This window comes from Poecile atricapillus, chromosome 2 (genome assembly GCF_030490865.1).
Source record: "Poecile atricapillus isolate bPoeAtr1 chromosome 2, bPoeAtr1.hap1, whole genome shotgun sequence".
Lineage (NCBI taxonomy): Eukaryota > Metazoa > Chordata > Aves > Passeriformes > Paridae > Poecile > Poecile atricapillus.
The window spans coordinates 94,186,821-94,207,929 of NC_081250.1; the positions used below are offsets into that span (position 1 = coordinate 94,186,821).

Below are 21,109 nucleotides of genomic sequence, written 5' to 3' on the forward strand. Positions count from 1 at the left end.
TCAGGGTGCTCCTGACTTGCTCTTTCAGTCAGCAACTTAGGATGTTTGCTAACATGTCCTATAGTGTCTTGCCCCATATAATACAATCTTTCACAATTCTTGACCCTTCCAGGCCAGTTGTCTGCTTCATGGAGGAGAACCAGAGTGTGCTTGGGCACGTATAAAGAAAGGTTTTATCCTTCTCTGAGCTTTAGAGCATCCCTAAAATTTGCCTCTCAAGTGTAGACAAGGGTGAAAGGGGAATATGGAGGTTGACATGAGCTGGGACCACATTTTAACTGCAGTCCTGATGTCAGCAGCAAGTTTCAGCAACAGGCATCACTGCTTGATAACATGGGAAGAGATGGCCTCAGTTCCTAAGAGAACCCCAAACAGATTCAGAATCTCAGACTGCTGTCATGATGGATGGTGAAGGTTGTGGCAGGGAGACAGGTCTGGGCATTTGAAAGCCAAGAAAAAAGTAAGAGGCAAGAGATTACCTAATGATTCAAGAGGATCCCAGTGAGGAAGCTAGGAACATATTGACTTTCTGTCTATGAAGCTGAATCCATTCCTGGAAATGGTCTAATGGGGCCTTCTTGATCTTAAGTTGTCCTGAGACAGGGAGCCATGAGCAGGAATCTCACATGCTGCAGACCCATGGAAAGCAATGTGTTCCACTCACTGCACTCCTCTGGGCAAGTTGATTTCATGGCTGTCCAGCAGCAGGACTTCAAGCCAGCCCATTACCAGCAGCATGAATGACATCGTCCTGCAGTCATGCTCCCAAAAAGCAGGCTGGTAGTGCCATACCTGTCTCTCCCATCCTCTTGCTGTAGCTTTGATCATCTCATAGTGTAACTGACTTCCAGCTGTCCAAGAAAGCAAAAATTTGTTTCCAGCAGTTTTTCAGATGCCTTAACTAGAAAACAAGGAGTGATTTTCAAAAACAAGAGACAGGGAAAAAATAAGGCTAGAGCCACAGTACTAGACACGCCATCCACACACTTGGTGTGCACTTCAGAGCGGCTCAGCCAGCCCTGGTTGCTAAGCAGTCTGAGAAACTGGAATGTGCTGCTCCCTCCAACCCTGCATGAGCATTGCCACGTAAAACCTGCCCATAAGAAGCATCAGTGCTGATTTTGAAATAGATTCTGGGGAAAAAAAAATGCAATTGGTGGCTCCTTTGTCCCACTCCCCCACGTTATATATGTGAGGATAGGTAGGGTCTATGCTTGTGCATACACCTCCTGAACATCAAATGCTGCCAAAAGCACAGGCCATTGTGGGAATTGTTCTTGATCTCAAGGCAGCTATCTCAGACCACCACAAATGCAGCCAGGTGGGACAAAGAATAGATAAAAGAAGGATTACCTAGGGAAAATGTTATCTCTGTGGTACATCAAAAGCTAAAGATGACTCCCCTTTGTGTCCCTGGCCCTCTCCCTCATAGCTCTTCCTTGGCATACCAAGTGTGTCCTGACCACCACGCCACAGGACACAGTCACTGCATTATGCTTCAGTAGTTCCCAAAGATCCAGCTGTGCTGAGCATCTGGACAGAAGTCCCAAATGGAATTTGTTCCTGAATCACTGCAGAAGATCAGCACTAGTAACTTTCCCCCACAAAGTGCCCCAGAGCAGCAAGTGGAAAGACTTGCAAAAGTACCATCATGAGAAATGAGGAACTTGAGGGTGGAGCAGCAACACAGTGATGGGAAGTTAAAGGGGGGAAATGATTGCACAGTGGTTAGAGGAGAGAAAAACAAGTGGGTATCAAACTCTTCTAGAAGGAGAGCAAGAAGTGTTACAGGACAACAATGAATGTCCAACAAACTGGACAGAGAAGGTATAAGGAATGGAGAGCAGGATGGGCAAGGTGAAGTAGGAGAATTGTGGCAACACTTTAATATGTATAGTTGGAAAGAGTAATGGCAAACTTGCATACGGTCAGAATGTTAAAGCTCATGTCTTGCCAGATTGCTCACAGCAGGGGTCAGGGTCTTGTCTTTAACCTCTCCTCTAAAAGCTTTCCCAAGTGATGGTTCCAGCACCTACCATGTTCCCCACTCTCAAATATGATCATTCACCTATATTTTTGGACCAAGATTCCCAGGTAAGAGCAGTCAGGTTTGCACCCTGTGTTCCCACAGATGACTTCCCTGGGTGTGAAACCTGTTGGAGATGTCCTGTGGGATGTCCATCAGCAATATGAAGATGCCTTGTGCATCCCTTCTAAGCATGGAAGTTACACAGGAACACAGCAAAGACAAGTTGCATCAGGAAAAAGCAGGTATAAATTGTCTTCCTTAAAGGCTAGGGCAGGCCTGATCTACCTCAGACACCCAAAGCTCAAAGCTGTGGCCTGCCCAACCATCTCCCCACCTCCTTTGGCCTCTTGCTGCTCTGAAAAAGCTAACAGGAGACCTCCATGCAAATTGCTATCTGCATGGTCTGCAGACCATTGCCACCCACCACTAGTCCTTGCTTTCAGGTGAATGAAGTCACTGAGGCCTGAGCTAAGTCTTTGTATCTGCATAACAGACACACATCCCCACAGCAAGCAGGGAAATTTCAACAGTATCTCAGGGGGTCCACACAGAGCCCTCCTGCACAGCATCTTAAGGGGGAGAGTTTCCTCTGGATCACTGTCCAGACTACTGGGTCGTGCTCCCCTTTTCCAGATTTGTCTAGGTCTGCAATGGACCTGAAAGCCTCCTGCTCTCTTGATTCGGGGGAGTCAGTGGGCTGGAGTCTGTGTGGCAATTGGGAAAGTGAAGTACTTCTCAATATATCCCCACCCCCCCAGAGCGGTGTGATGCATATCAGCCAGAAAATCCTGCTCAGCCCTTTCAAGAAGCTTTCTGAGTACCTGGGAGGAGCAGAGCATTTAGGTATTCTCAGACTATAATCTCTTCTCTGGTAATCCTGATTTACTCTGGCCTGGAAGCAAAGGCTAATAGAAAGCAAAGTGCTTCGGCAAAGCTCAGCGGGTAATTCAGTAGCTCTGGTTTAGTTGTCTCAAGTGTAATGTGGGGTTACCATTGCTGAGAATTAATGTTTGTGAAGGTGCAGTGGAGCTGTCACAGAGATAGAAGTACACCATAATTGTCAATTACTGCTTTGAAAAGGTCACTGCTTTCCAGAGACAAAGCTAAAATCAGCTGTTGTCACTTAGAAATTTCACTAGGGACACTCATGATGACCTATTTTTAACATAACAGAAGACTATGCTGCAAAACCGTGAATAATTTATAGGCATAGTAGCATGATCACAGCCACAATACAATGGCAGCTTCAGTTCCTGCCTGATGATGGAGGGAGACAGAGCTCTCTGGCAATTTCCACTGAATTAGCAAAACAAGATACACGTGGAATGACTGTCCCGAGCCTTTCAAAAGCATGTGTGTCAGGATGAATACATGTCCAGAAGGACTAAGTGGGGCAAAGATTTTATCTAGAGCATCCATAAACCTACTCAGTCTCCCAGCTGTTTCAACAAGCACTGGGGGCAGGGAGGTGGGAGTGTATGTAGGGCTTGGCATGGTGGGGAGGAAGAGAGTAGCTTTCTGCATTTGCTATGCTAAAATATATTGAGAAATGAAGAGAAACATCTCATACATCCCTATCATATGTATTTGCATAGGATAGAGGGTATTTCCTTGAAAGAGGAGGCTGCAATATGAATGAGGTAATTTGCATCTGCAACTTTAAGTTCAAAAAAAATCTTCTGCAAGATAAGATCAAAAGGCCAGAGGGAATTGGTAACAATTGACCAGAACTGTAGAGGGCTCCAAATTGAAGTAAGATGTTGCAATTAATCTGGGGCACTGAAAACCTTTACCTAATTAACCAGTCTTCCACAGTGAGAGCTGCCACCCCCTAAAAGGCTGAAATGAACTCAAACACATATTAAGTGTGCACGATGAGACATTTATAGCTTTCAGCGTTGCCACAAATATTTCCTCTCCTCTTTCCCTGGCATTCCATGGCCCAAAATGCACAGCTGCTTTTCCCAGAAAGCGACTCCTCCGCCTTAGCCTCAGAGTTCACATCCTATGTGACACACATTAAATGGGGGAATAGTTGATTCAGTCAGAGATGTAGAAAGGTCACCGTTAAAATTTTGCCTTGGAGCTACAGCAGTGACACTGTGTTGGCAGCAGCCCCTACACTTTTTCTAGTGGAGAAATGTGTGCTTCTGGAAATACCACAGCCATGATTGCTGTAGAGCCCCTCTGAAATCAAAAACCTTGGAAACGGCCTGTAGGCCCCTGAAGTCCACACACCAGTGTGAAGAGCATCCTTCTCTGCTTTTACTAAATTTGAAGTAATTTTCTCTCATTTCTACTTTCTAAGGCTACAGGGTTTATTTTCAGCATACAGTATAAATAACTCATGTTCATTATTCCTGCTGAAAATTACTTAACATGATAGGTCAACTGGAATTGGCAGCTTGGATTTTTTATTCAGGGACAGTTTTGGGGGTTGTTCTACATGTACTGTAAAAACCTAGCTCTGTCTTTCTTGCCATTTGCTTGACTTCTTCATACAGTATCATCCTCTGTGTGACAGGTCAGGGTACTCAGTGAAAAACATTTGCATCCAAAATGAGTCTACCTATCCTGACCCAAATGGGGAAAGATACAGGAATATGGGAAGGGTATCAGCATTGACTTCTCAAGCCTCCTTCCAAATTGTGTCTTTTTACCAACCCCATAGATTTGCCAGGGGTTCCCTCTGCCCCTCACTCCCCCTCCCCCCAAAAAGAAGCACTTGCAGCTGTTTAAGAGGCACAAGGGAGAGCTTGTTGAAGGACCCTACAAGAGCTTTAAATGCTGGCAGAGGAACAGCAAATCGTATAGAAAATACAACCTGTGTTTGGTACCTCTGCTGGCTGATGTAAAGTCCAGTATTAAAAATAGTCCCAGAAGAGAAATGAAGAAGTCCTAAGGATAGCAACAAATATATGCAGAATCCATATTTCTCTAGAGAGATATATTGATAGTAAACAGGACTATGCATTTTGGAAGGAAGACCAAATTTGAAGAAAATACCTCACACTCTCTGGGAAAATATGGTATTCCTGCCTTTTTTTCTTGGGGTAACAGAAAAGATGCTTAAAGGAAGAAACGCAAGGTCCATTCATTGCAATGTTCTTTCATTTATATTCGCCTTTAACTGCTGTCTTCAGCCCGCCCAGCATCCAAATTTAGAGCTTTCACGCACAGCGCTGAAGGCAACGGAGGCTGCAGCGAGCGGTCCACCGGCCACGGGGAAGGCAAGCGGCGGCAGCTTCTTCCCTGCCCCATTCCAGGCGAAAAGGGTCAGAGGGATTGTGCAGATGTTCCGTTTTTGGGACAAACGGCCTGAGGGGCCAGACGCACCGAAAGAAAGAACGGAAGAGCCGCACCACCGCCTCTCCCAAAAAGGTACGGAGGCACCGGCAGCGCCGGCTCCGCCGCACGCCCCGGGGCCGAGCCCGGGGGGCTCCGCAGCCCCGCACTGCCCGCGGGGTGGGGGCGGGCAGAGGCCGCGCAGCAGCACCGCCTCCGCCCCCTCCTCCGCCTCCGCCTCCCTCCCGCAGCTCCCTCCACAAGGAAAAGCCGGCAGCGGCTTCGCTCGCTGCTAGAGCGGCGGTGCGCGGCGCCAGGGAAGGAGCTGCTCTCGCTTCTCCTCGTTTTTAGTTTTTTTTTTTTTTTTAATTTCATTCTGAAACTTTGATTTTATTCTCTTTTAAAAATTGCGATTCGCTGTTTGTTAGTTTTCCAGCTGCGGGCGCTGCCGCCCGGGATGGGGCACCGCGGTGCCCGAGGAGCGCTGGGCGGCGGCGGGCGAGCGGCGTCCCGGAGCGGGCTGTGAGCCGCGGCAGCACCGCCGGCAGCAACAGGTACCCGGCCGGGCTCCCGGAGGGGTGCGGGGCCCGAGCCCGCGGGGGAAGGAAGGGGAGCTGCCGAGCGGGGATGTGGCCGAGCCCGGCTCCGGGGCTGCGGGGCTGGAGAGCCGCTCTCACAGGAGCGGGTCCCGACCCCGCTCATCTGCCGGCGGCGGCAAGGTTTTGAGGAGGGCAGAGGTGCTCTTTTGGGCCATCCCGGGCATGGTTTTAGGCTGTGATTGCGAAGAAAATCTTGAGCGCGGGTGTTCGCTGAGGGACATGAAACTGGCTTAACACTTTCTCACGAAGCGTGGAAGTGCTTAGCCCTGTTTCCATAAAAATGGTCTCGGCGTTTCCTTAGGTCTTGTCTATTTCCAGTGGGCTTTTATGGTATTACTGGCTAGAGGAGAGCTTAGACCCTCTTAAGTTCCCTTTCCAGTCCTCTGGCTCGTTCCCAAGGATTGATGCAAACACATTGCACACTGGCATTGCTCTTCAGTTTACCTTTGAATGCCCTGGTTACAAAAGGTCACCCTAATCCTGTGACTGGTCTTCCTATTGCTGTGTTAGCCGAGCATTTTGCTGTCTCTCATTCAAAGTTTCAAAAAGCTTTCTGGAAACTGTGTGCTTGTGGCCATGCTGCCTTTGCACCCTTTCATCCATCTCTCTGGGAAGAGCTGAGCGTATTCCCAGTGTAATTTCAGCATTCATTAATCTGGCCGTGCATTCAGCCACGCTCATTTTAATTACTGTGTTTGAGCTGCTGTCACGCAGCTGGAGCCCGGGGCAGGGAACACGCTCCCAAACAGAAACATCATCTTCTCCAGTGGTTAATTATGTTTCACAAGTATTCCTCTCCTGCATAAACAAAATCAGGAGCATACCCAAACAGAGAGCTTAAGGAAGGAGACAGGAGGAAGGTGTATTTCCTGAGAGATTGCTGTGCTGGTTGCCCAGCTGTCTTGGAGATCTTCACACTCTGGGAAGAGACACGACATGATATGGTTTTTGTGGCCAGACTCAGAAAGGTATCTAAGGGATGTGTTTGGAGCCCTGCTGTATAACCATAATGGGCAAATATGACAGATTGTTCCACGTTTAAACGGGTGTGGGTGGGTATATATGTTGCACAGTGGGAGTCTAAAGGAAACAATGTTTATCTTTTTTTCCCATAAATCCAGCGTTTTCTAAGCTAGTAATTGAAGATTAGGACAGTCACTTAAAATGGTGTCTGTGCTGTTTGAAAGTGCAGGTAAGCACTTGTGTGCAATGTGGACTTTTACAATCCCAGCATCCACAGCCTGATGCTAGTTTAACTGTTGGCATCCAAGCAGCATTTCCATGACAAAATGTGGGCTTTGGGGCTTTTCTTTCTTTTGTTTTGTTTTTAAGAAGCAACATGTTGACTTTTTTTCCAGGATCCTGCATAAGACATAGAGTGCTTAGCTTTGTCACGTTGCTACTCCTCTCTGGAATGACAGCACAGTTATACCTTAGAGGTTTTTCTGCAGCAGAATTAATATTTCTTAAATGCTTGCAAACGTGTAAGTGGAGAAGTGTGTGGTTGGTGAAGGAGCATCTGTAAGTGAAAAAGGTGCTTTTCTTCCCTGGTGCTTTCAAGGCACATGACCATTTTATTCACCTGTATCACAGAACAAACACTTGGGTTAAGAGTGGTACAAAGCATGGCCTCAAAGCTCACCATGGCATGTTTACATGCCATGCAGGGTTACCATTTGCTCTTTGATATTTTTAAACCTGAACAGGCAGAAAGGTAGCTTCCATACAAAGTGCACTGCTGGAAAAGGTCTGGGGAAGCCGCCTTCCTTTCCAGCTGGGAGAAGTGGGAGTGAAAACTAAAGGCAGCATCATCTTTTTCCAAAAAAGGGATGGCTGGTTTGACACTTTTTTTTCCCTGATGTGGCAGTGACAAGCTGCTCCCAGGCAGCCCACTTAACTGGGGTAGTTTTCATCAGGCAAGCTAGGCTGTGAGCAGCAGGGAGATAGACAGCTTGTGTCTGTGGTCATTCAGCCTGCACAGAGCATCAGCTGCAAGCAAACTGGGAAGGAACTGAGGACAGCAATGCCTGAACACACTCTCCTGGCATGGGCTTGTTAGAGAGGGCTGGGATGTGAATTAGTATCAGATAGGGGCCTGTCACATCACTTTGAAGCTGTGTGGTTCCTGGATGACTCTATTAACAAAATGGGAGGGGAAAAAAATGGTTATTTTCTCACTTAGCAGGAGCTTGGAGATCATTGGTTTGTTCACTCAGCTTACAGTGCCTGCTGATTTTCTGAAAGGGAGGTTGCTAAAGAAGTTTCTTAGTAAGAGATTTTCAAAATTAATCAGGAAGAACACATACTGATTTTTTTTTTTTCCCCCTCCACTAGTTTTGCACAGATTGTTGCAATGACTCCAAGATATGCTTGTCCTTTTAGGAGGCAGAGGGAAAGAACTGGGCCCACTTGGAATTTAAAGTCAAATGTGAAGTCTTTTGAGAACAGAAGCAATTTTCCTCTAGGAGACTTTACAAACCATGGTGGCTGCACTTTAAACACATAATAGAGTCAATGAGAATTTAAATTGCCAACATCTTTGTTTTCCATGCTGTCCTTCAGACAGTTCAGTTACACCACAGCAAAGGCAGAAGGGCAGTCTGTGAGCAGGGGAGCCGGGTGGCTGGAGGAGGAATGGCAGGGTGTGCTTTGCTAGCGCCCCATGAGAGAGCTGGAAGGAGATCGGCAATGGAAGCCAACCCTGGATGCAATAAACTGGATCATATTCTATCTCTCTGCCTAATGTCAGGAATGGCTTAGCTAGGGCAGGGAGGTCAGCTCAGTTTGAGCTCCACAGCTGTCCTTCCCTACATGCCCCAAATCAAAGCAGAAACTGTTTTCTTGTCCACAGCTGTTCTGCAGCTTTATTTCTGCTCCTCAGTGCAAACACTGCTCATGCACTGACTTACCTGCACCCTCATGGGCTGTGTGTCTCACCTGGGGCTGCCTTAATCCTGTCCTGTCCCTTCCCATAATGCTGGTGCTCTGGCACCTGAAGTACCTCCAGGCAGGTATTTCAAGGGGACGGGAGGTAGTGGGTACCAGGTAATCTTCTCTGGGAACTGGCATTCTCCCCATTTGGCAGTCTAGGAACAGGCAACCTTCAGCTCTTGTTTTACAGCAAGTGGGCACTAGTTTTATCTCAACCTTCCCAGAATCATAGAATGGCTTAGGTTGGAAGGCACCTTTAAAGGCCATCTAGTCCAAGGCCCCTGCAATGAGCAGAGACATCTTTGACTAGATCAGATTCTTCAGAGGCTTCCCAGCCTGACCTTAAGTGTTTCCAGATGGAGAATCTACCACCTCCCTGGGCAACCTGTGCCAATGTTTCACCACCCTCACTGTAAAAAATAAAATACTCTCCTGTCTAACTTAAGTCTTCCCTCATATTTTAAAACCATTACCCCTTCTCCTATCACTACAAGTCTGCATCCAGGGGATTTGGATTAAATCACTTGAATTTTTGCTCTTTAGCTCTAGCTTTGAAGTATTTTTGCTGCTGGGTCTGGTGCCGTTTGGAAGAAAGATTTCCCCTCCCCAGTCCCATCCAGATTAATTAGAGAGCTGCAGTGAGGCTCCAGGAACCTAGCCATGATCAAAAACGACAAGTCCCAGTACATGCTGCACCACAGGATTTGGTAGGTGTGGAGAAGGACAGGTTCATGGTGAATTGATTTTTGGTAGCCACAACTACAGACCTTGCCTTATTCTTTGCATACAGACTCTGCACCCAGTGGCCTCAAGAAGTGAGTCCTCTAAGCATGACACAAGAAATAACTGTCCTTTTTTCCCTGAAGTTATCTTTTTCTGATGTCTTTTTATGTTGCAAGAGTATCCTGTAATTTTTACTTCCCGATCAGCACAAAAGAAATGACGGATTGGCACAGAAGTATGCGAGCATCTTTCTTCTTTTCAATGGGAGGAACAAATTGAAGCTGACAGCTCCTTGGAACCAGCACAACACATGAAGTAGTCACAATAATACATTTTATCTTCCAGCCCTTTTAGAGCATCAGAAGCTCTCTGGTCTCTGATGCCTCCAGTAAGCTGACCTTGGCTGGCAGAGCCAACCACCTCATTACTGCTGTCCCACTGCTCACAGCCTACCCTCTCTCCTGGACCTCAAACAGCCTGATTAGCTGCAGCAGCAGCTATTGCTTTCCAGGTTGTACAGCTTGCTGGTAACCCTACAGTAACAATAGAACTGTTCAAACAATTCCTTCTGAAATTAACCTTTTTTTTTTTTTTTTTTAAGTTCAAAAACCTCATCTAGCTGCAACGGCCAGATATTTGTCCTAGATGATTTTGTCCTGAAAAGCCTCATCAACAGGAAAATTTCTAGTCATCCATTAACTCCAAAAAGTAGTTGCAGGAGAGAAAATCTGTCTGGTCATCAGCGAGGTTCTGGTTTTAGATTGTACTTTTACCTCTACGAAACACTGGTCTAGACCGACCCTATCTTTTACTATTTAGACGTTTCTATTTGAGCTGACCAAAGGAAGGAACTCCTTTTCAGTGAAATCTGTAGGAGATAGGCAAATAAGCATCTGTAAATAGTGGCAGAAGGTTCATGTTTCAACAGACCATGCAAGGTGCAGCACCAGAGCTTCCCTTCTCTTTCCCCAAATTAACATCTTGCTGTCTGAATAGCCAAAACTGCTTGATTTGTGCCTCAATGCAGTATCTTCATTGTCAGATTTGTCTTGCATCTGCTAGAAGACTGAATCTGAACAGAGGAAAAAATTTTTGCTCATAGCAAAGGTACACCTTGAGGATGCCTTAGAAGCCTTGAGGATCAGGGCTTGTGCTTGGGGTTGAGGTGGTGTCACTGATCTGTGATACTGCTGCAGGCAGTGTTGGTCTGTATTCAAAGTCTGATAGGCATTTTCTTGTTGTATAACATGAAGGAAAATGCCTTTTCCATAATTAAGCAGCTTAACATCCTCTGTTAATTTTATTTTAATTATTAAGTTTTCATTTTAAATTGATTGGTATTTTAATTTTAAAGTGTTTGGTATTAAAACTTTTTAACTGTGGTACAGAAGTAGTGTGGTGTATGTTACAGCTTTGTGCAAAAATATCTCTGCAAGTAGCCCTTGGCCAGTGAGTCTCCTTGGGTATGGGCACACCTTTTTCTCTGGTCACCCCTGCAAGTGTTGCTGGATCATGGCAGCAGCAGCTATCCCTGTGCACTTTCCCAACTGTACAGGCATGTCAGTGAGTGACGATGCTAGTTGCTAATGCTCAGGTGTATAATGTGTTGCCCTGCATGACTGACTGCCCGTTCCTTGTCTCATTCAGTACATCCACAAAATAGTGTTCTGTTAGTACAAAGAAGGACTTGGGTTTTCACAAAGAGGTGCTGGTGGCATAGGAAGCAGTTGGCTATGAGGTGCTCTTTGATCCATGAGGCTTTTTCTTGAATTCAGTGTGATACTTGCAAGCCACATCTACTTAGATACACACAAAAGTCTTGTATATAAGAAGAGATGTTTGCTAAAATAAACAGAGAAGAATGTTTAGTTTATTAGATGTTCAGATTAATAAAGCCAGGAGGTGGAATTGCTCACTGCAGCAAGTCATCTGTGCTACATGAAAGCAAACCAAAGCTTTATTAAAAATGCTAAGACTCAGCTGAGGCCAGAAAATAATCAGCTTAAAATTCTGCCTGCATAAACTAAGGTTTTGCTTTCTTTGAAATTGGAGGGGGACATTGTCATCATCTCCCCAGATGACAGCTGGATCACAAAGCCTTGTTTCATCATGTAGGTGCTGGACTGCAAGTGCTTTCAATAAATTTGATTTCCATGCCCTGCGCTGAAAACAGAAGTTCTCTGAAGGTTAGACGGCTTTTCATATGCAGTTATCCAGCAAAAGGTTGCTTTTTTCTCATTCTCTTGACCTCTACCCTTAAAAAGAAAATAAACTTTCTTCCTAGTAGAGAAAGTGGCAGCAGTGGATCCAGTGTAGTAACTCCTGTCTTAAACTGAACCCTGTACGCAGGGTTCCTCCAGGCACTGTATTTCTTGTGAGCATGTCATGATGCCACCAGCTGAGGAGGACAATCGCCTCCATTGGCAAAGGATAGTTTTCCAAACTCAAAAGGCAAAATAGTTTTCCATCCTCATGAAAAGCCATGATATCCTCCTTTTCCTATATCCTTAATGAAGGCCTATTAATATGACGTGAACTGGAAAATGCAGAAATCAACAGAGAAGGAAAGGAGAAAGGAAGGGCAGCAGAGGACAAGCTACGGGGTCATTCCTAAAAGCTTGTCATTAGCCTACAATGGCCCCAGTAGGTCTTTCTTTTAAATGGCATGCTGTGTAATAGCAGGGATGTGCCAAGATGAGCTGCCTTAATCTGTGCAATGAAAAGTTACACAAGATAATTACCTTGTAGTTCAGTGACAAAAAGCACTGTCAGATCTTTTCGGTTCATGCTCGGTTTATCTGCAATGTCTCTGTCTAGAAAACTCAAATGATAACTAATCCTATGGCATAGCTGGAGCATATGGCATTTTAAACTCGTGTTTTGGGTTTTTAAAATGTCCACTACAAATTAAATTTACCAATTAACCCGACTAGATCTACCTGCTGTAGATTTAAGGGTTTCATCTGGTTTGCATTTGCTTTGTCTGTGACAGTAAACTCCAGGAATTTGTGAATGTTTTTGGGCAGGAACAGCAAAAGGCACAGACTAGCCTGTATCTATTGCATTAAACTCCCCTGTCCTTCAAAGAAGGAAAGTACATCAAGACTGTTTTGGGAATGGTCTGTGGTCCATGCTTCCCAAAATATGCACAGTAGTTGCGTAAGAAAGTCCTATCTGGCCCAAACCAGAACTGTGCCAGTGACTGTTCAGCATAACCTCCTTTGCCCCAAGGAGCAGCAAGCCATTGCAGAGTCAAGAGAGAACAGCTTTTCTGTACTGAGAAACTCAGAGTTGTGGAATGGTTTGTGTTGGAAGGGACCTTTGAGGGCCATTTAGTTCCAATCCTGGCCCCATCATGGTCACCTTCCAGTAGAACAAGTTTGCTCAAAGCACAGTCCAAGTCAACTTCAAATGTTTCCAGGAATGGAGCATCAGCAGTCTCTCTGCTGTAGATGTTCCAATGTTGCAACACCATCACTGTAAAAAATTTCTTCCTTATAGCTAGTCTTAACCTACTCTCTTTTAGTTATAAAAGATTGCCCCTTATCCTGTTACTGCAGGGCCTGCTGAGAAGTTTGATGCCGTCTTTCTTGCAAGCCCCCTTCAAATGCTGAAAGGCTAGAGTCCAGTCTTCTGGAGCCTTCTCCTCTCCAGCTGAGCAACCCCAACTCTCTCAGCCTGTCTTTGTAGGAGAGGTGCTCCATTCCTCTAATCATCCCTGTGGCCCTCCTCAGGACTCACTCCAGCTTGTCTGAGTCTTTCCTGTGCTGAGAGCCCCAGACATGGACGCAGTACTTGACATGGGGTCTTGCCAGAGCAGAGGGGCAGCACCATGTCCCTCACCCTGCTGCCCACATTGCTTTTGATGCAGCACAGAATACTGCTGGCTTTCTGGGCTCCAGTTGCGCATTGTTGAGTCATCTTGGTAAGTGTTGAAATTAAGTGTGGTTTCAGAAAATGGTGGCAAGGAGAGTAGGTCTCACTAAAATTCTAGATATTTTTTCAAGTGGTTCCTGTAAACACTTGTGTGTCTATAGATCTGCTCCTTTTGTGGATGCCTGGTATAACTCTGTGGGACAGGGTTGGGATAGCTGTGTCTTCTGGCCGTCTGCACATTGCAATCGCCTTTTTTATTTTGCTTGTTTGTCCCAGTAGTCATCAATCCTCTTTTTTCCAGCACCAGTGTCACTAACACAAGCTTTTTCAAGAGGGACCCTAGCATAGACCCTTACCCCCTTATCCTCTTTCAGATGCTTCTTACAGATCCTTTAATGATCTTGTCCAAAGAAAATGGTGGTGTTTTGAGAGTTTATTTAGGCTGTTTCGTGGTATTAGATATGTGCTCTTGTATCCTGTGCCTTCAAAACGTTTTTAAAACTTAAAATACTGTCGCCAAGAGAATAATAAACTCTGCCATAACTTAAAATAAAATTTCTAAAAGTCATATATGTAAGAAGACTGAAGTTTTGAATTTGAAAATGAACTGAAGCCAAGAGAGAAGCGAGTTGCATCAGAGCAGACAGCCATTCTTGGTTTTGCATGGATAGTGTTCAACAACTTGATGAAGAGAGCTTCAGACAGATGCTATAGCCAAATGTAAATGAAGTAACACAAGACTTTTATGGCAATGCTCTTTAAGTGGCCACACTTGTAAGGTGTCAGAAAGATTAAATAAATCCTTTTCTGCAATGCTCGTGTCTGGGAGAAGAACATCCAGCTTTCAAGATCTTCATCCTAGGACATGTAACGGTGTATCTCCAACAGTATTTTAGTGAGCAGTGTGCCATTACAACACTCCTGGAAATAGAATGATCATATAAACATCCATGGAGTTTTAAGTCACCCTAATCCCATGTATTTAAAGAGGAGCAGCAAAGCGTTTGTATCTCATTAGTGGCTGAAAGGATTTGACAACAGTGATGTTTTACTTTCCTTTCAGGGATGAAAAGCCTGTCTTACTTGTTTAATTTAGCTCACTCATGCTTATATTAGAGCATACCTGGAGTGGATACTGAGAACAGCTAGTTTGTCTGTCTTGGCTGAGGCAGAACAAATAATCTCTAGAGCAACCCACTGGTTACCCAAACCATCCTGCTTGTGTTTACTTGATGCATTTACTTTCCTGCAGATGCAAAGGAATGGTACCCTCAGCTTGCTGTCCTTGTCCATGCTGCTACCACCTTCATTAAATGAGGGTTGTAAGCAGCAAAAAAACTGGTGTCAAGTAATTAATCAGCATTCTCAAGGACAACTTTGCTAGCCATTGCTTTTTTCGCCTGTCACAGAGAAGATTTTTATATTCATTCCTTGCACAGTCTGAGAAAGTGAAGCCACTCTGTGCTGCTTACACTTGACATGCAAATATAGGTCACTGCTCAGATTCTTTGTGGATTTTGCCAAAGGACTCTCACTGGAGCTGTATCTATTGACATCAGGGCTGTCTTACCCTGCTTGTGCTCAAGATGCTACTCCTGTGCTTGCCCAGATGTTACTGTTGGTCAGTAAGGGTCAAGAGAGACCACCCGCAGCACTCATGGGTTCCTGGGCCTCCCCTAATGCTAATACTTGCCAAAATGGGCAGTAAGTTGGTCACTTTTTGTGGTCTGAGCTAAGAAATTAAAATTCCACACAACATCTGTGGTCAACCAGGCATATGCTAAAAGAGGTAGAGAAGTAGCCAGGCTGCTCCTAGATGGAGGAGTTCCCACAACCTGCTTTGCATCCTGGTAGTCTTACTGCTGCTCACAAGACTGCTGCTAGTAGTTTATCTCCTGGGACTTCATTTTTAATTAAATCCTACATTGACATAAAGAATTATCAGTGATGAGTAGAATTGGAGTTGACTTCTAATCAAAGATGATTCTGCATACTGGGGTGGGTTTGAGCTGAATGAATGTCAAATGTAATTAGATGGTCAGATTCTGATCCCTCAGCCACACTCGTAAGTACAGTTATAGACCAAATTTTGCTTATTTTTGCTAATGCCAGCTGAATATGATTGCCCTGTGTCTCTAATGCTGTAGGGGGCAAGATTAGGGAGGGCTCTATGTAGGCTCCTGCGCATGCTCACCCCAGCCACCAGTGTGAAATAAATGTTGGAACTGAAAAAAAAAAGAGGTCAGCTGTCACAAACCCATCTGTTGTTTGCAGAGCCATTTAGGATCAAATTTATTTTCCTTGGGTTTATTACAGTGAAATAACTCATTTGCATTTCCCTCTCCTTAGGTTTTCAGCTGTACCAAGGGGAAGGTGCAGGTTCTCTGAGGGGAGGTAAAGTAGAGGCTCCCTGGCAACAAAAATAGAGAAATGAGGGCATTGCACTGAGAGTGCTGGTGAAGGAGTAGCCACAAAATGGGGAGGAAAAAAGCTAACTGTGGTATGAGACAAAAAGGGTGTTGCTTTCACCTAAGCCACTGCCAATCCTTATTTCTGTGTTCTAGCGAGGTGATGAGAATTAGAGCTAAAATAATGTTTTACAATAAAATAAAATGGAATTAAAAGTCCTCACACTGACTTTGGAACCTAGACTGGTGTGAGAGATGACTTACTGAATTTATGGAACTATATTGCAGTGGGAGCATCAGTTATCAGGTTCTATGTATTTATGGCCATATCTACTTTACCATTTTGCTCTTGACCTGGATTGTTAGCATTTTTCTTACTGTTACTATCACTTTTTGGTTTATGTACATCATCTAGTTTGGGTGGGAGGAGCAGAACAAACAACACGGGCTGTTCCAGATGGTAGACAATTTGTATTTCTGCTCAGAATGTCCAGTGATGAGCTAGCAAATACTGTAGCATTTGAATTGAAAATACCCTTACATGCAACATTTAAAATGTTCTTACAGAAATGAGACCAAAAAGTACAATAATAGCCTTGCTATTAATCTTTTTCCTAAGGCTTGATACTGTTTGAAACAAAAGCTGAAATTTGGTACTGAAGTACTACATTTTAATTTATTAGAAACAGGTAATTGCACTTTGTGCTCACTTGCAGGGATTTCTGCATGAAAAAGTAAAGCTCCCAGCTGTCGGCTTAAGAGCTGTAAAAGATGCATTAGTTGCATAAACATTTCTTTGTGCATTGTAAAAACTGAATCCACCCAAACTGAAGGTATTGAAATACAGCTAATAAAAGAATCACTGTAGGTGTCCCAGATGGACATCTGTGAGAAGTGTGCTCAAGTCTTCAGAGAGATCCTGCTGGATAATCAGTGCTGAGGATGTCCATGATGGGGGAAGAGACCACCTCAGCAAGAGCAGGACAAGCTGCAGTGGGCTAAGCTAGGATTCTTGTTGCTGCAAGAGACGGGGCAGAAGTTCCTTTATGCTGCAGCTACCAATGGCTTTGATGCCCACCCAAGCGTGTCCCATGTGCTCCCACATCTTGTTTGAAGGAGGGGGCTCCATCTCAGCTGCAGCTCCTTCTCTCTGCAGCACTGCTCTCTGCAGCTGTGTGGGTAAACCCACATGGCTCTTTCTGTACACTAAAATTAACGTCTGAAGCTCATGGATCCTCTGGCCTTTCACCGGCTGATGTAGGCTTGGGAAGTGTGCTTGTCAGTGTAGCCATATGCTACTATTTAGGAATATCTCTAAGCCTCGGGCTTCAGTGGAACAAATGCACATGATTTTATTCTGGAAACCAAGAATAATTCTTCAGATGGAGCTCACATGTCAGTACAGCTCTAGCAAATGCTGCCCTGCACAAGGGAGGAGCAGCCCAATCGCTGGGAGCATAAAATGTGCCATGAAGGTTGTAATTCATGTAATTGAATGACCAACAGAAGACACCTTTCTACAGGTGCTTCCAGGAGACCCCCACCCAAATGACATCTTCCTGACACAGACAGAAATTATGAGCCTGCTCACTCACACCTAAGAGTTTTTGTCCTGAAAGTGTAAAAACTCTTGTGCAAGAATTAAGTTTCTTGTGGAAGTTTTTATAATGCTCCTGAGCACTCTTACCCACATATCACTGTCAAATTTTTATATTAAAAAACCTAAAAGGATGTCTACTTTCTCATCCAAGGTGCATACCACTGTACCTTCTAGGAGCCTAGGGAACATGGAAATCATTAGTCCAGGTGGTTACTTGGGCTATTGGCCATGCTGGCCTTGAATTGCCAAGGTGATTCAGCTAAATCAGAAGTAAGAAGCTGGAAAATAAGTATTAAAAATTACTAGACTTTAGGCTACAAAAGCAAACAGCATGAGTTGAAGGTGCACTGAATGAGCTTGGCACTGAACTGAGCACAAGTGTACGTTCAGAATTGCATTGTGCTCTTTGGGCTTATGAGTGCAAAGCAGAAAGAATTGGCTGTTTGGGACGAGGACGTGACTTCTAGGGCATAACAGTTCCTTCCCTTATTGTGGTTGTCTTTTGGAGAGATGCACGGTCCTAGATGTCATCTCATTGCATTTAAAGGTTTTTACCTTTGTAGGCCAGCCAGCCCAATAAGCAGAACATAGACCTTGGCATAGATGAGAGAGGAAAATGTTCTTTTCTTTCATTAGTCACAAAGATATCAGCGCATTTGTCAGACATACCCCAGGTTTGCAGGTAAGACATGTTCCTAGCATGCCAAATAGAATCAGTTGACTTTTGTAGCCATCTACTCACATTAGTGGACCCCTTCAGCTCACCTTAACCTAAATAATTGTCACTTAATTTTTAATAGACAGCCTGCAGAGCATCACAAATCAACAAAAGAATCAACACACAAACCATCTCACTGTAGGGATTACCTCTCCTTAGATCCAGAACGGACCTTGAGCCATGTGTCACACAAGAAAATAATATAGGAAAAAAGGATTATCAAGGATGCTTCCAGTCACTCAGTCCTACCCCACATTCCCATTTAATCAGCGATTATACATAATCCTGAAGTGTCCTCGAAGCCTCAGCTGCAGACAGCTCCTTAACACCTTACAGCAAATTCTAGACCTGGAGCCCTAACTGTAGCTGCTACAAGGAGAGACCAGGAGGAGTCAAGGGCACCATCAGCACTGTATATTGCAGCTTTACATGGTTGCTAGCACATGTCTAGCAAAAACAACTTCCCCTCGCCATGTGATGAGCAAAAAATACGATCTCTAAACTGGTCATGGGGAAGAAGCCAAGAAAAAAGGCTGTGCAGAACTTGGACTAGATTTAGCAAATATGTTTCTGCCTGAATTTCTCCTCTTAGCTTGAATCAAAGTCCACACTGTTTATCAAATATTTTGGCACTGTGGGAGGTAGAGGTCTGTGCTGAGGGTGATGAAGAGAGGGCAGCCCTGTGGAAGTGATTGTCCTTCCCCACTCATTAGCTCAGGCTCAGCTGTTTCCCCATTTCCAGACTGAAAGGAGAGCTGAGAGAGGGGACTTATATTTCCCTGGGGACAGAGACATCATCAATTATCTGCCATTCTCTGCTGCAAGCTGTCAGCGAATAGGGCAGAGGAGTACTGATAGGATTTCACCTTATCCCTTGACTCTGATGGGCTCATCATTCAACTGCTGTGCACTTAACATGGGCAGTACTAATTATATTAATTATACTTCTACACAGGGCTGCTTAAATTAGCAGTAAGGAGACTGGTGTCTTTTTAAAATAAAACATCCCTGGTTCATTAACTATATAGATTTCAAAGTGTAAGCGTAGTCATTATATCCACTGCTGAAGTGGCTCTCTCAAATCACAGAAGCATTTAATATCATTTTAGATGTGCAACTTGCATTATATTGAGAGCAAAATTTATACTGCATGTAGAAGACAGTAGCATTATATCACATGACTGCTAAATGTAGACTGAGAAACTTGATTGCTAGCTTGGCATAGCACCAGAATCCCCTTGGCAGTGTTCAGCTGTGGGGATACCCAGCAGGTCAGTAACAGATCTGGGTGAGTCCTCATGGGCTGAGCCCTACTGAAATTATGCTAGCAGCTGCATCCATGCATATCATCAGGATACAACTGTATTATTAAATTCAGAGGTAGGTTTATGTAGCTGATAACAGAGAGACCTGTGAGTGGTTTAAGAGGCAGGAAAAGAAAGCCCTCTGAACAAAGGATATCGCAACAACATGACAGGTACTCCTCACTCAAAGTGTATTTGCAAGATGGGTATCATTAATTATCCATTGATGCAGTGCCCATATGCAGCCATTGTCTCTGTGAATCTGGGCCAAGGGGCTGATGTAGAGTCTGCAGTTTTCTGACGTTGGAAGTGTCTGAGATATTCATATAATGAATATTAGTTTAAATCTTAAGAACAGATGGTGTTTGTACAATAGAGTCAACCTTTAACCTAACCAATGGAAAACAACTGAACAGAACTGGGAGATTTCACCAGTTCCAACTCTGTTACCTCCTTTTATCTCAGTTTTATTCTGTGCAGAAATTAAACATGCATTATTCACCAAGATTATATATAATATATAGGGAGAGGCCACAAGCCTATCTGGGCTCTGAGTTCTGACCATTTTATGTAAAACCAAAGCAAAAGTAGCTCCAGGCAGGTCTTAAATTTGCATTTCAATTGCACTTCTTGCACATTTTTTCTGGTATCTTGGGGAAAGTCTTAGCTACTAAAGCCTTTCAAAGCCATCTGAGTGCTTGAGCAAAATAAAGAAAATAAATAAGTACATTCCTTTTCCAAGATTATTTATTTTTTAAGTTTGCCCAAAGGAAAAGAAAATCAAAACAGTTCCAGTGTTTCTGCACAGTCATATTTAGACACTAAGATTCTGTTCAGAGTGAAAGCCATTCATATTCTGTTCATATTAATCTGAACGGAAGAGACATTGTACAGAAGATGTTAGCATTTTCACAACAGCTTTGATTCTAAAGCCCTTATCTTTTCATGGCCAATGCGGTTGTGATTAGCACCCAGGTTCAAGTTTTGTTTTCTCTCTCTTATGTTTTGAGGAATGGTTGATGTTTATGCAGCTAAATCTCCTCTGACTGTCAGTGTTGTTTAGCTCCTCCTGGGTCTCCAGATGTTGTCAGGGTGTGTGTGTTAATCATCCTGTCAAGCGATGCAAGTGCTGAACACTTGCAAGGGATTTTCTGCTCCTTGGCACTCTGCACCCGATTTTTAATGCAAATCCTTGTATGGGAGCATGCAGATTGCAGCCTCATTGTCTAAAGGTTATTTGCAAACCCAAAGGGAACTTGCTGTGCAGACCCCAAAGTACTGTGGTCGAGTGGTTTCTGCTCTGTCACTCAGGAGGTGGCTCTCTGTGGAGTTTGAACTGCTAGGCACAAGTTGGCACAGGGAAACTGTACTGCCTATAGGGATGTGAGGTTTGACCCTGGAAGCTGCAAAATGGTAAGTGCTGTGTCAGGTATCAGCAAGCCTGAGCACAGCTCAGCCCCACAGAGGTGTGCAGAGAGCCTTATGGATGTAGAGGTGAGTACAGAGCCAAATTTGGGCTCTCATTGACCGAAGACTCAAGTACCTCCAGCTGTGGCTGGAGCATATTTATCCCAGTGTGAGTTAGCCAAAGTGCATCCTCACTGTGTGGTATCTTCTGAGTTTGTGAGGAGCAGCT

The 21,109-nt window shown here is 44.5% G+C and overlaps 1 protein-coding gene across 3 annotated transcripts in view; it reads left to right on the plus strand.

Moving 5' to 3' along the window:
• Positions 1-21,109, plus strand: part of RIPOR2 (RHO family interacting cell polarization regulator 2) — a 67,309-nt gene that overhangs the window by 11,073 nt on the left and 35,127 nt on the right. Inside the window, exon 1 of one of the 3 annotated variants that reach the window (XM_058831836.1) lies at positions 5,271-5,410. The exons of 1 other annotated variant lie outside the window; for it this stretch is intronic. In XM_058831836.1, coding sequence (XP_058687819.1) covers positions 5,323-5,410 — 88 coding nt within the window. In that variant the 5' untranslated portion in view covers positions 5,271-5,322. Of the gene's footprint in view, positions 1-5,270; positions 5,411-5,600; positions 5,869-21,109 lie in introns of those variants that run through there. One more of the 3 variants, XM_058831838.1, reaches the window with a different exon arrangement.